Source organism: Centroberyx affinis, unplaced genomic scaffold (assembly GCF_046629955.1).
Source record: "Centroberyx affinis isolate AG114_WGS23_722 - 3 ecotype Tasmania unplaced genomic scaffold, CSIRO-AGI_Caff_v1 ptg003528l_1, whole genome shotgun sequence".
NCBI lineage: Eukaryota > Metazoa > Chordata > Actinopteri > Beryciformes > Berycidae > Centroberyx > Centroberyx affinis.
Window position 1 is genome coordinate 295,001 of NW_027281472.1, and position 15,765 is coordinate 310,765.

The following is a 15,765-nucleotide window of genomic DNA, read 5'->3' on the forward strand; positions in this document are numbered from 1 at the left end:
CTTCTCAGTGAGCTATTTTAGTGGACTGCTCTAGAAAAGAGACTTATAGAACCTGACTGGTCCGGCAGGCTCGGACTCGTATCAGGATGAAGGAGTGGAAAACAGTGGATAAGCTAGAGGACGGGAGCTTGCATCCCGTCGCTCAGCTCCTCAGCTCTCTGGCTTTGCCACACTACCAAAGGGTATGTAGCAGATAGTGGGCTTTGAATGAAAATGCTTTCTTATGATAAAAACACGGCCTTAGAATTTGCAGAATGCTGACTGTGAAGAAATACGAACTTGAAGACTTGAAATTGAATTTGTGTATCTATTGGCAATTGTGTAATTGCTGTGTTTATTGTAGAGTTCACTAACTACATTAGAGACTATCAAAGAGATTTTATATGTCCTTGTAGTTCATATTTGTCCATGCAGAAAGAGAAACTAGAAATCTATACACTCTGTGGGATACAAATACAGTATATCTCACTTTTGAGCACAGCATGTTTCTATAAGTAAGAGATGGAAGCATCAATAGCAAGAAGTAATTGCATCATCAGTCACATTTTGAACTGAAGGACAAAGGACAGTAGTGAAACCCGGTGAGCAGCACATTCCGGGTGATTTTTCCCACTTGTAATCTCATATCGCCACGGAAACTAGCCTGCATCAGCCTGTCTTTTCACAGACGGCCAGACAGTCTGTCAGAGTCACGTTGAGCTCAGTGAACTGGGTGACAGTGAGTCACCAGTCATTAGTACAGTCACACTTACTTTACAGTAAGGCTGCTGGAGTACCTGTGCTGTTAGTAGAGGGTGACGTGTGGGAAGATTTTTTTGTATTCTGTTTTTGGAGCCTGTTGATTGCAGTAAATAATGACAGAGGAACAATATGGAACAATAAAATCTGCTTTTCGTTCAACCTACAGAAATATTTGGGGAAAATTGTTATTGTTTTAGAACAAATTTGAAGTATCTGAACTGGTATTACAGTAGTGGAAGATCCGGTGCGCTGTTAATCAGTACTGATTCGATTAGAAGTCAATTTTCCTTGTATGATTATTTTGTTTATCACTTGCTCATTATGATTAATCCTCAGTGTGCACCATGGAAGACTACAACCAAGCTTTTATAACACCATGACTGCCCCTAAACAGCCATGACATTTCATTATCTTTTTTAACAGCTACAGGGGAAAGTTTACGTGTGTGTGTGTGTGTGTGTGTGTGTGTGTCCCTCTTTTTTTATCCTCTCTCTCTCTCTCTCTACCAGTCTATATGAAAAACATGAACACTTATGAATAAATATGAACACTAGAAACCAAATGCTTCCACATCTCTAAGTTCTCTCCTCCTCCGCTGCCTCCCTCCTCTCCAGCTGTCCGGTGGCTGTGAGCTGACGGTGGTGATCCACGACTTCATGGCCGGTAACGGCGGCAACAGCGGCGAGCTGACGGTGCGGCGAGGCCAGACGGTGGAGGTGCTGGAGCGGCTCCACGACAAACCGGACTGGTGCCTGGTCCGGACCACGGACCGCTCCCCGGCCCAGGAGGGCCTGGTACCCTGCGCCATGCTCTGCATCGCTCACTCCAGGTCCTCCATGGAGATGGAGGGGCTCTTCAACCACAAAGGTAGGAGGAGGATGTTTCCCACACACACACACACACACACATACACTACCAGTTAAAAGTTTGGACACACCTGATTGAATGTACTATGTTTTTCATCACCTTAAAGCCATTTTGATCTAAAGGCTTCTTCTTAAATGCTTGAAATTTGTTTTTTAGACAAATATAAATAGTGAAGTTGATGCCTATGTATGAATTTCTGTCCTTTGCCTTTCCATCAAGGCAAACGGTGGCTTCTTTAAAGAATCTAAAATATAAGACTCACTGCATAATTCCATTTGTGTTATTTCATAGTTTGATGTCTTTACTATTATTCTAAAATGTGAAAAATAGTAAAAATAAAGAAAAATGTGTGTCCAAACTTTTGACTGGTAGTGTATAATATGCGTTGGAGAAGGTTAGTGGCAGGTAGACTGGAAATTTTTCTCACATTCAGTCACACAGGGACAAAAAATTGCATTACTCACGTTGGTGAAAGCTCTGAATTGGCGAGCAGGATGTATTGCTTGTTTGCAAACACATCATCGCTGACCTGCAGAACCTTCACATATCACTAAACAGCTGCTCGGGGAAGCGCTTGTTACATTTCTAGGTGTTGCTATGCAACTGTAGAAAAGCCCGCTTGAAGCACGGCTCTCTTTTAATTAACTTGAGATAATTCTAACCTTCTGAGTTCCCGGCACACTTAACATCCTCGGATCTTATTGCTGTCAGAGACCCTTATCTTATCTGATCTTGGACATGCAGCAGCGTGCCCTTTCTGTTGTAAGCAACGTGAAGAAGAAGACGCCCCTGTGAAGGTAGGACCCTGGAGGATATGAAGTCAGTCTGCAGTCTGTTGTGGTGCCTAAAGGCCCCCACAGTTTTTCCCACTGGCTGAGTATGTTCACGTCACGCCAGGAATTCCAGATTTCCAGATGCGCTCTGCGTATACAGTCAGTATACATGTGTTGTTGACTCATGTCCTGTTAGATAACATGTTTGCTGCTTCATGCTTATAATTACCAACATAACAGATCATTAACAGAAATGTGGGAATTTTCACATATGCGCGCACACACACACACACACACACACACACACACTCATGCACAACCCGCTTGTACCTTGTGATGTGTTTTGAGTTGGAGGTGAGGGAATCCCAGGAGTGGTTCTCGGAATCAGACCAGATCAGGGCAAATTTAGATTTATGTTATCGGCTACATGATGCCCAGTCAAATTCCATTTATTTATTTAATTTCTCTCCCTTGGCTCCATCTATGACAATTGTGGTAAACATGTATGTGCTGTAAACAACTGTTATCCACATAGACCATAAAACATAATCCACCACCACTTGTGATAGTGAGGCACATGGTATGGAAGGCGCTGCTCTCTGTATGTTAAGCCCCTTCCAGAGAAACTGGCAAAAGGCGTTATATTGGAAATGCGGCACTGCTATTTCCAAACCCTTTCACACTGTAATGTGTGAGTAATGCCTGCAGCACACAGCTGTTTAATTGTTTAAAAAAAGACAAAAATATCGGATCGGGGCACAGTATCAGCAAATACTCAATATTAAATGACTCAGATCCGATTGGAGACAAAAAAATAAGTTGGTCGGGACATCCCTAATTTCATGATAACAAAGTATTAACTTCTGTCCACGACACGCTATCTTGTGTGTACGATATGTAAAATGTGTGCTCAAGTTGCGTTCAAAGCATGGAAATACATGTACATGCACATTAATATGTAGAACCAGTGTAACAGCACCAACCCCTTTTCTGAGATGTGATGTTGGAGAACTACCAAACACCTGCTTCAGATGATGACTGATATAATCCTTGCAACTGATCAACTGTCTATAACAAAGTCTAAGTCTATAACATCCCCCAAGACTGAATATTGATGATGATATATCCCATTAGCTCTCAATATCTGTCTATTGTACCTTATAAAAAGTCTGATTTAACTGAATAGATCTTTACTCAACAAAATATCAGGCAAATTAAACTAAATAAATGAAGTCAGTCAACCAAATTCAACTAATTACGACAATGGGCTAAAATCAAATATTAAACTCGCTGAGCACACGCTTTAAAGAACATATTAATTTGCTTGCAGAAATTATGTGATTGTGTGCACTGCAATGAAAATGAGGGTATGAATTAACCAAATAACAGAAGGAGGTCTATTGATGTAGTAAATCATGGCCTCAACATCCCAGAGCAACCACATTTGGCAGGGTTCCTGTGGCCCCCCACTGCTCAGGCAAGGCCATTCACCCATGTCGACCAGATGGTGGCGCTATAACAAGCAACTTTATGTTTTCAAAGTTGTATAAAGGTTATTGATAGGTCAAATGGTTTGGCTTTTATCGACCAATAAACTTTTAACGTAACACGCCATAACACTAAATTGCCCAAATCCAGACTTGTCCTTTCCAAAGTCATTAGTCATCAAGGACAAATAACAGAAAGTTTGGCCATTGTGAACAACCGTTGTTGAACAACAAGCAATGTGGTTGCAATGAAAATTTAACTTGACAGAAGTCACGGGCCAACACAAAAGCCGGTGTTAGACTGCATGTTTCGCCGCTTAATAATAATATAGCTGCTTGCGGCTATATTATTTTATTGATTTTTTCCCTGTAACTTAAAATCTTTGGGAATCATCTAACTAGTATTGAATTGTTCAAGGAAGAAATATCGCTAATTAGATGTAGTGAGAGGAAAGGCTTCTACACATTGGTTGGCTGGAGGACATCAGCTGTCCACGGGAAGCAGAGAGGTATGACCCGCTGTTATCGTGCCTTGACAGAATGCCAATAAAGTTTAGTTTCTGCTCCCTTCCTTTCTCTCTTTAATTAGGAAGAGTCAGGGAAGAGTGGGCGAGTGCCGTACAGCTTGTCTCCATGGCGATATAGCATACAAACATTTGGCTCACAGCCTCTTTGCAGTCAAAATGAAAAGTTCTTTGTTGGTATTTCAAATTATAGGAGGCTAGTACATAGAGGAATGCACCACTTTGGAATCAGCTGACTGATTTACTGGTTCAGGATAAAGTCTAGAATCTCCCAACCTCTTCTTCTGCAGAAAGGTAGTGTGTGCGCACCCAAAAAAGTAGGTCAGGTGCTTGGTATTAAACCATGAATCCATAAACAAGAAAGACTGGAATGATGCTCCCTTGGTGTTGCAGCAGCGTTTCGACCTCTATTGGTTCTTATTTTCTACTTTGCGCTTTTAACTTCAGCTCCAGTTTTTCCCCTTCAATTTCCTCATCTCTGTTTTGCTCTCTGAAGATGCTCTTTTTGTCTCCCTTTTCCTTGGTTTCTTGGTTCCTTGGTTGCGCATAACCAGCCCACACTGCATGAATTTGTGTGTGTGTGTGTGTGTGTGTGGCCAGACGGAGCATTGAAAAGGAGCGGGGCTTCACAAAGCCTCTCGCTGCAGGGGTTGCTCTAGTCAAAAAAAAGGTTGTTGAGGAGGAGGAGGAAGATGAGGATGACAAAAAAAGGCTTTGCTACTTTGTCAGCCTTTTGACTTTACTGACCAACCGTGCAGGCCCCTTTCAGCGAAGCTGCGGAAGGGCGACGATTTAGGGGATTAGGGTGTTCTCCGGGAAATCGCCCCTACTCCTGCTGTGTCACAGATACAGGAATAATTGACTGTGAGACTGGCTGTTGGGGGCCAGGGACTCTGCCTGGAAGAATAGAATGGGATACAATAGAATTGAATTTGAAATGGTTCCAGGTGGACAGGTCTGTGTCCTAAACACTGTCACTATTCACCTCCATTCAAATTCCGGTTGGTGAGAATCATTTTGAATTAGGCTGGACTGAAAGCTGGGAGCAACATATGAATTCAGAACATGACTCGCATATAACAGCTCGAAGCTAGTTGTCTGGTCTGGTTCAAGGATGTTTTGGTGTAAGATGTTGGTAATGCATGTCTATGTGTTCATTGTGTGTGTGTGTGTGTGTGTGTGTGTGTGTGTGTGTGTGCTTTCCTGGTGTTAAAACAAGGAGCCCTGTGTTGCTCAAGGAGCTGCTGAAACTTGTGTAAACCTACAGATTCCTGGGAAATAAGGTTGTGGTGACTCTCATCTAGATTCTACCCACATATTCAATTTTACTACTGGAATTTAGCTGTTTGTCATTTCAGCTGCACCCTCCCTGCTTTTACTTAACTGTTTTCCAAATTAGCAACAGCGTACACGTTGAATCTCAGTGGTTTTGAGAATGAATTAAGTACAAAGGTACGTGTAGCGGTGGCATTATTGATAAAGGGACTCTGTGTAAGACGCAGCCAGTGTGTGTGTGTGTGTGCTGTTACAGGAAAGTGTGTGTTCAGCGCCCAGGGAGCCTGACTAAGAGGGAACACACGCACACACACACACACTTTTAACAGGGAGATCTTTGTACATCTAGCCTGCCTAGGCTGTACATGGCGCGCAGGGGACTAAAATGGGTTAAAAGTGTTAAAAACACATGGGCTCAGACTCATGAAAACCCCCAGTGTATACTCCGAGTTCTAGCCAAACACTCGCCTGTGTGTGAGCTCTATATATGAAGAAATTGGATCCAAAAATCATTTTATCACTGAGCATTTCGCCGCTCAGTTCCGTTTTGGCTTTCATAACAAAGTCTATTTTCGCTCCTGCCCGAACTTCTATGCATCCTAATGCCTGTGAAATATGCACACGCCCACACAAAGTGAGTGGGTGCTTCTACAAAGGGTAATACGGTAGATGTGCTGCATGCTTACAAGCGGCCCCTTGGAACAGCAGAGGCACCGTGGAGGCTTGCCCAATATCCTCCCAGCAGCCCACTCACCAGGGAGGGAGGGAGGGAGGGAGGGAAGGAGATAGAGAGAGAGAGAGAGGGAGAGAGAGAGTGAGGGAACATCCCACCACTAATGCTGCATTTGACTTCTTTTTCCTCACCGCTGGACTTTACATTTTCTCTCTCTGAAATCTCAGCGACATAGTTACAGTTTACTTTGAACCACGAGTCATTTGAAGACAAATTTTTCGGGCTTGCAGAGGAATTCAGAAGCATGTTGTCATACCGGGGAGGATGCTGTGAGTGAATAGTTCCGGTGAATATTCCTGAGGCTTGATATTTGGGTGACATGGCCCATGGCATCGAGTCCCTTGTGACTCTAAGTCCGCTCTGTCACATGGATTCACCTCAGGAAGGACACTCTGACAACTGCAAGTTCTGGCTGCTGGACCTGGGTACGTGCCTCTGACATGTGTAACACATGAGTAACACACTAATGTGTAGGACAGACAGAGTTTTATATTCTTGATATGAACAGAACAGTATTTCTAGGTCTGGGTATATTCATATTTTGTTCTTAATGTAAAACATATACTCTTTTATATTCTGTACCTGGGTTTGCATGGTATGGAAATTGTGATGTTTTGTTTTGTTTTGAATTGGGTATGTGCTTGATATATGGAGAATATACTGTTTTTTTTACATATTTAAGGATTACTTCCCATGGTAATTCTGCTTTTATAAAACATTATACAGTATATCAAATAGCGAGAGCTTGGGCATGCTTATGATAGAATGTATTTACTATTCAGTCTGTATGGAGGACATAAAGATCATTGACAGTTTCACGTTGACAGTGCACTAGTAGTCTCCAAGTCGCCAAGAAACTGCAAAAAAATTAAGGTTTTCTGAGTGTTTGTCCTTGTTTGTTGTAGATTCCACATCAGATACCCTGTTGTTATTATATTTCAATGCGACAAAGTGTTTTTGTTTATGCGTAGTCCTTGGATATTCATTGATCAAGTGTGGATTAGGCATTATGGGAATGAAAGTAGTTCAGTGAGTACATCATAATGTGATGAGATATTAAATCTGCTGGAGTGACAGTGACTAGATTATGATTGTGTGTCTTGTCTGTATGCTGGGTGAGATTGGAGCCTGACAGATGGGCAGAGGCTGTTTATTACAGAACCCTCAGGGACAGTAGAAAGTAATGGGGTCAAAAAGAATAGAGTGGAATAGAATAGGCAGTAGTGTTTACTCAGTGACCCAGTTGGGAGGATTGCTACCTGTGGAGAGAATTAGGGCGGGGGGTGTGATCAGCTGAATAGAACAGTTTGGTGACAGAGACTTTATTTTTTCCCTGTTTCTCTACTGTGCACCATAAAGCATAAAAAAACATCAATATAGTAGAAATAGTTTTGTCAGAATGCGCACCGAGTGGTCTCTCAACTCTGTATCTCCCTACCCGACTACACGCCCCTTCTAAGTATGACTGTTTGTGGCACGCCCTCTCCACATTCTATGGATCAGCTAACCCTGACCCCACCCCCCCTACCCCCCCGGGGCTTTCCCACACGCCGCATGGCTCCCCAACCTCCATCCCCAGACTCACCGACTGATGTTTGTGTGTGTCTGCGGGGGAAGACGAGACCACACGAGCGACGGTGGCACCTCTGGAATCCCAGGCATGCTTTCTGTGGGGCAGCGCTGGCTTTCCGCATCCCTCCAATTCCGCAACTACACCCCACCCCCTCCTTCCTATTCTGGGACGCAGGGACTAGAGGGCAGCGGCAGTATATTTGTGTTAGCGTGAGCGAGACAGTGGCAGAATTATGATGGGTCGTCGTGTAGCTGGTGGATACAGTAGCTAACATCTGAAGGTGCAGCAGGGAGCATCTGTTTGGATGGTTGGACTCTTCCCAGGGATATCGGCTCACAGTTGAGCAGAGAGAGGATGTTTCATATTAGGAAAAGGTCAAACACTGATCTGATTTGTATTTGTATCTCAAGTATTGATTCTGAGTACTGGATTGTACTTTTAAGTAGAATAGTAGAGGCAGGAACTAGGTGTTTGGAAGTTTGTGTGTGTGTGTGTGTGAGCCACAAATCTTTCTAGCAATGGCATTGGTTTGCCAGAATGTAAACAACAACAAAAAAAAAGTCATTACAAAGTTCAAATATAGTTTCGATGGAGGGTTTGTGAAAGTGTGATGGGCAAGCCAACTCATTTGTGATTACTACAGCAGAATAAAATGGAGCTAATATTGCGATTCATATATTCAATATTGCCCCACGATACGTATTGTCCCATCTTGGTATTGCGATATATTGAATTTCAATAAATCCTCCAATCCCCACTGTATTGTGTCAAACAGTAATGCTGTGTGAAGATGTGCCTGTGTTTGACTCCAGTGGGCCTCAGCAGCAGGATGCCCTGGTGAGTCTGCTGATGAGTCAACCAGGAAGTGAACCAGACATGTTTGATGCGATTAGGGCACCGAGAGACATCAGTTCACCAATTAGATCAACTGCTGGGAACTGATATTGCCCATCCTGATCAAACTTTTCAGAAGTGCTCATACTGTAGGATTTATCAATTAATCCAACCCATGCCATCCAATATGAATATGAAGAGTTTTATTCCACACACATCCATCATTTAAAAGATAGACACAATACTTGTTCTTTTATTTTAGCACAAAATTTTAACAAATTATGGAACTTTTGAAAGCCTGTCATAGCTAACTGGAGTCATTGGTTGACAAATGATGAGACTTTTCCATTCAGAATTCTCAAGATTTTAGAGATAATGTTGACTGATAAGCTGAAAATGTATATATAGTAGGGACGGGACGATCTCACGATACGATTCAATACACAATATGGGGTTCATGATCCGGTTCACAAATCTTTCTAGCAATTGCACTGGCTTGCTAGAATGTAAACAACAATTTAATTTCAGATAATTTCAGAGCTTGTGAAATTGTGATGTGCAAGTTTGTGATTACTGCAGCAGAATAAAATTTAGCTAATATCGTGATCACGTATTGTCCCATTTTTGTATAGCAGTATATTGAATTTTGATATATCATCTTATCCCTAATATATAGCGTTTTGTATAGAGATCGTAATGGTGATAAGACATTTACAATTATAGCCACTGTAGAAAGATATAGGTAACACTGACAGAAATTGGCCTGATGCGGTGTTGCTGTGTGCAGTTTCAGGCGGTCGTTTTGGAGATGATTTTCTGTGATGTATCTCCCATATTTGTTTCCCATGAGTGTTAAAGCCAGACCAGCTGTCCCTGAGGTGTCTTCATGATGAAAGACGCCCTGCAGGGCAAAGGGCAAAGGTCATGGCCTCTACCACAGCCACAGACCACAGCTCTTCACATGTCTGTGTGTCTATGTGTGTGTGTGTGTGTGTGTGTGCCCGGGGTTATTTTCCACCGTGGAGGAATGTGTCAAGGCTGTTGACCCCGTGCTCCACCCCTTTACACCTCTCCGTTAACAAGACCTCTATGGTCTAATCACAGCATTAAGTGTTCACATTTAAGCCATTAAAAACATTGGACAGGTGCTACTATTTTATTTGGTGGTACTATTTTCCTCGGGTGTACCTGAGTTTAAGTCTTGTTTTCCTTTTTTACATTTTTCGGAGTGTCAAAAGCCCGTATTATCTATGGCTCGATTATTAATTGGGCTATATCTTGTATTTATCCATAACTTTCTTTCTTTATTTCTATCATTTTATACGATGTTTGGAGGCAAATATGTACCCTTACAATTGGGACCACAAGGATGATGTCATCTGTCTGCATCTACTAAGTGTTTTATAATCTGATTGGATTTGGTTTGCTTATGTACTACGCACATCAACACACAGGCAGTGTTTAAATTTCAATGATGGGGGCGAAGAAGCAATTGTCTCACCCTCTCTCACACATTAGGTTTGATTTGGCAGAGCGGCGATGTAAAGTGTTTTTACAATGCTCTGCCAAATCTGCTGATGTTGTCCTGCAACATCTCATATAATAGTTGAGACCTGCCTGCTAACAGCATGGCTACACGAGAGGTTGTGACCCCAGTATGTCTGTAAGCATTGTGGTCTGTTTGCTCTACATGACAAGTCCTGACCCCCGTGTCTTTATGGGTTCTCTTGTTTGTCTGCTTTAAACTTAGAGCACAAGTCTCCACCTAGGCGTCACAGTATGTAAGTAGGTGTGTTCTGTAAGTGGAGGATAATGGTGATGTAAGTCAACTTGTAGTAGACTTTGTAAGAAGTGAAAGGGAGAGAGAGAAAAAGTTTATTTTCCCATCAATGCACATTTGCAATGCATTAGCGATGGTTTGACTTGGTTAGTAAATATTTGCTATGTGGAAGTCAGTGTCATCTGTCAATTACAGTAAAAAAAAAAAAAAAAAGAAGCAAAATATTTGGTTTCTGCTGGACAATGACAATCTCTTGTGCAGTGCTTGTAAGTGTGCACAGGTTCCATACATGTATGAACATATATATATATGTATGTATGTATAAAGCAGCACATGTGTAATGTTGAGGCTTGCAATTCACCTATCCCATTCGGGATTGTAAGACCCTGCCATTCCAAGTGGCCTGTTTAGTTTCTTTCTGCAGTTCTGTTCAGCACCCTTACTTTCTGCTTTATGAAAGTATGAATGATGGATCATATGTACTGGGGTTACCTAAAGGCTACTATCAAAGTATACTAGGTTTTTGGTGGCCCCTTTGAGACAGACATGAATGCAAAGCCAGTCTGAGTGATCAGAATTACAGCTTCAAATAGGCTCCATAATGGTACGGCATTCCAGTGCGGTATCGTAACGAACAGTCACAACTCTGGTTTTCATTTATTTCTGGAGGGGGGGAGGGGGAGGGCAGGTAAACCGCATAGTTTCCCTAAAAAAATCTATCTTTAACAAGGGGATTGCATGCAAACATTTGTGCCAACAGAAGGGATAATCCTCCATCAAATTGCCCCCGAGACGGACTACCACTCCACGCCTCCCCTCTTCCCCAAATAGCCCCTTTGGATGGAATTTATAAATCACCCAAACAGTTTAAGCCTACCGCTCTCCCCGGGAGATGGCACAGTATATAGCTTGACTTTCCATCTGGTAGAGGATACATTGCAGGATAAAAGCAGGATAAAGAGATGTGTTCTCACCTGCACTGCCTCGACCTCTACGGGTTATTATTATTCGCCCGAGAGCGGCTGAGAAAATCATGCAATCGGCCTCTGGGGTGTTGCGGAGCGGTTGAAAGGCTGTGACTATTATCGCTCAGGTTGTGCTGGAGATATCTCTCGATGTCTGAAAGCCCAAGTTTTCTCAGGGTGAGTTGGTGGCAGAAAATAAAAAAAATAGCTGTCTTCCAAGCAAGTGAAGAGAAGATGGGGCCTGATGTGGGAGACGCTTGTTATTCCAGGAACTGGGCTTTCTCCCTTAGCGTGCGATGTGAGAACACATGCTTCGTATCAGCGCGGCGCAGTAAAAATAAGTCTCCCAGAGTCTGAATGACTGACGCACACGCTCACATGCAGGTGCGCTCATTCAGGAGCAAGCGCACACTCACACACACACTCACACACACACACACACACACACACACACACACACACACACACTCTTGCACTCAACAATGCAGTGCTTTGCAATGTGTCCATTGAACGGATGGCAGAATTTCCACACCTGCCATTCATGAGAAGTAGGCCCACAGAGCCACTTTAAATCACTCAACCTGGTCACATGGCTTATTATGTTCAATGCTTTATCTTCACCAGCTGCCACTTCTCTGCCCATTTAAAGGGCTGAATGATGAGAGGGAAGAAGTTAGGATCTCTAGCCTTGTACTCTCAGTCATACTGCAAAGTGTCTTAATAGACAAGTAATTAGTCTTGTATTCAGTCTTTAAAATCAAAGAAACAAAAAAAATCTGCCAATAAATTCATTTTACTCATTATTTGGCCATTTTTGCAGTGCAGCTCCTCAGCTCAGGCCAATGCGATGCAGACATTGAAAGGCAGAGTGATGTAGGAGGAGAGCAGCGTCCTTTGTTAGCATCAGCCTCAGCCCCCATGCAGATGCACTTGTTTTTGCGGTCGGGCTCCTTCTGGAAGTCATTTGCTGTTCTGCAGAATGAGAACATCATCTCCGGAGAACCCTTTTTGCGAGGGAATGCTCTCATTCCGCTGAAATACAGCTCCGATCGGGTTCTCCATCAAGTCGGATTTGATGGAGTACATCTCCAGTTTGGGAGCGAATCCAGAGGCTCGGATATGAACTCTTGAGCCGGTATAATGTAGGCCTGAAATGTGTCCCAGTAGGATTTTTAGTAGAATGTAAGAGGCGCACTTCTGATCTTCGTGTGTTGGCTGCAATTCTGTATGATATCGAGGGAGTTATTTTTTATTTCCTCACTCTTTTATTGGCAGCAGTGCCTGTGATACTTTGAAAATGTGCTGTGGACTTTTGCTGAACTGTGACCCCTTTCTGGGAGGTGGAAGGTCTTCCTCTGGGAGTGTTGCGGTGGTATAAAAGTTGGGGTTGAGTTGCGCACTGTGATCATCCCAAGGCACTATGGTCAGTTAGCTTGGCTCTCCATACTACTGTTGTTTTATTATTGGCCGAGATGTTTCCTTTCGCCCTCCAACAGCAGGCCATGACATTGTTGTTGTCAGTAACGCAGTACAGAATACAGAACAGCCCAGTTCATCAGTGGTCACTTTAGGAAGGAGCAACTAAAAAGAAATAAGGAAGTTTGGAATGGAATGAGGAATGAGGGAATGAGAAAGAGTTGGGCCAAAGGAAGGGAGGGAGGGAGGAAAGAAAGAAGGATTGGAGGGAGAAAAGGAGTGAATGAGCACAGGTGGATGTACCTTTCAAGTGTTCAGACTGGGCCTGAAGAATCCCTTTATCACTTTCCCTCAGTCAGCCCTCCGCTTCTAGTCTAAGAAGAGCTCTCCTCCTACAGACTCCCCAAGGAGCCATGAGGGGGAGGCCAGCCTGCCTACCGCAGATAGCACACACACACACTCAAACATATTCAGAGAAATACATCGTATATATAGTCTGTCTCTTTAGTCCTCTCTCACACACACACTATCACACGCACGCACACAGCAACTAGGGAAAACAGTTTATGCAGGTTTTACATAACACTGTGTACTGTTTGCCATGCTTTTTTAAATAAGTTGAATCTGGTTGAATATATATAAAGATCTAATTCCAATGCAGAGGGAAGGCATATGGAGTGGAAACAAACATATATGCATACACTCAGAGAATGGAATACCTTTGTTGATTTCAATCTAATGATTTGTATAAGAAAATATACTCTTGTCACGTTGGGACCACAGGCTGGTGATCCGTTTTGAGTCCTTATGCATAATTAAAAATGTGCTGACATTCTGGTTTTGCGAAGAATAAAGGGAAAAAGAAAAAAAAAATCAATCTTCATGTCAATATGTAATGTAACGCACCTCTTTCCTCTCCCGCCCTTTAGACACCCTGTCCGTGTCCAGTAACGACGCCCTGCAGCCGGGCTCCAGCCACACCCTGGGCCCCCACAGCTCCCCGGGGCCCAAGCGTCCGGGGAACACCCTGAGGAAGTGGCTGACCAGCCCCGTGCGGCGGCTCAGCTCGGGCAAGGCCGACGGCCACGTGAAGAAGCTGGCCCACAAGCACAAGAAGAACCGCGACGGCGCCCGCAAGAACGCCGACGCGGCGCCCGGCTCGCAGAAGGACTCCGACGACAGCGCCGCCACGCCGCAGGACGAGACCCTGGAGGAGGTGAGAGGATTTCACGTGACACCCCCCCCCTCATTGTAATAACAAGCTTTCATATTGTAGTTGCAATAAATGTGTTTCCTAGGTAACACATAAGAGGAAAAACATAAGAAGCTTAAGGTGCAGCTGAGCCATTTATTTCAATTTGTCCATGTTTCTGCTGTTTTTTGTGTTTACATTGACACTCAATAGCCAGTGGTGTTTGTCTGGCTGCAGCTAAATACAACAGTTTTTCATTTCTTCATAAAATTGGTTCCACTTGATTTTTCCCCTATCAGGCGCACCCCAATGCTTGGAAAACAGCTTTTTGTGGGGCATTTTTCCTTTTCTCTGTTCAGTATTCTTCACTGAAAGGACAGGAGAAGGATGCAATATTATGTGCCGCTACAGTGCATCAAATCACAATCCTTTCTCCCTCGCTTTATGATAATTTCATCTCTCTTCCTTTATGTACCTTTGTTAAACCCCCTTCCAACTCTATTCATCCTGCCCATGTCTCTCACTGTTTTCTCTTCGACCATGTCGGAACATTTTAAGACCCAACATTGCTCTGTAGTATGATATGCATAACATTAACTCTCTCTCTCTCTCTCTCTCTCTCTCCCTCTCTCCCTCTCTCCAGCGTATGCGTAATGAGGGGCTGAGCAGCGGCACCCTGTCCAAGTCTTCCTCGTCGGGCATGCAGAGCTGCGGGGAGGAGGAGGGAGAGGAGGGGGCCGACGCCGTCCCTCTGCCGCCCCCCATGGCCATCCAGCAGCACAGCCTGCTGCAGCCCGACTCCCAGGACGACAAGGTGGGACGCACAGGGCAGTGGACGAGCAATACACGTTCATACGCACACACACACACACAGGCACAGACAGCGGTACACACACAGCACAACACACATGTACCACCCAAGACAGAGTGGTGCAAATGTGGCTTCTATTTTCCAGTTAAGCTTAACCAAACCAAAGTAGTACATTTTGTTTATTTGATCGGTCTGTTTTGTATCAAATAGGAAAATGTAATTTTTTTGTGACAATGCCACAACATTTCAAGACTTATAGTTTTGGTTTATTTGCTAATCACTTACATATTTTATCCACATAAATTCATATTAATTTGAGCAGCCAGATGTTTAATTTGGCACCAATACCTTTTGGTTCTTTGTCTAAATATCTCAAAAGTTACTTTTTTAGCCCCACAGAGCTAACACTGAATAACGCTGCCGAACTTCTGCTTTGGCACTAATCCGTTTTCTTTTGTTCTCTTTTTTCTTGACGGTCGCATGTTCCTACCTTCAGCATTACGTTGATTTCTGTTCTGCTTCTCTTCTTTCCCAGTTCCCCTACCTCTCCATGTAAAACCGCCTTCCCCTCTCCGTTTTCAATCCCTCTTTGACTCTCCTCTTGCCATTTACCTGTTCCTTCTTTTGCCAAGTCATTGACTGACACTTGGATTCCCTTGGAGTTTACTTATTCCGCTGTTGCTGAAGTGAATACTCCATTTTGCCGTAGTGAGTGAGGTTTAAGTCTGGTCTGGTACTTTGTCTCAGGCTTGGGTCGGTTGCGGAGGCAACCCTTTTCTCCAATGGAGTATTTA

At 43.5% G+C, this 15,765-nt stretch overlaps 1 protein-coding gene across 2 annotated transcripts in view; it reads left to right on the forward strand.

Annotated features, from left to right (window-relative positions):
* triob (trio Rho guanine nucleotide exchange factor b) overlaps positions 1-15,765 on the forward strand; it is an 84,006-nt gene that overhangs the window by 54,325 nt on the left and 13,916 nt on the right. For both annotated transcript variants that reach the window (XM_071539862.1, XM_071539863.1), the window contains exons 35-37: positions 1,356-1,608; positions 13,898-14,184; positions 14,804-14,974. In XM_071539862.1, the coding sequence (XP_071395963.1) occupies positions 1,356-1,608; positions 13,898-14,184; positions 14,804-14,974 (711 nt within the window). The remainder of the gene's footprint in view (positions 1-1,355; positions 1,609-13,897; positions 14,185-14,803; positions 14,975-15,765) is intronic.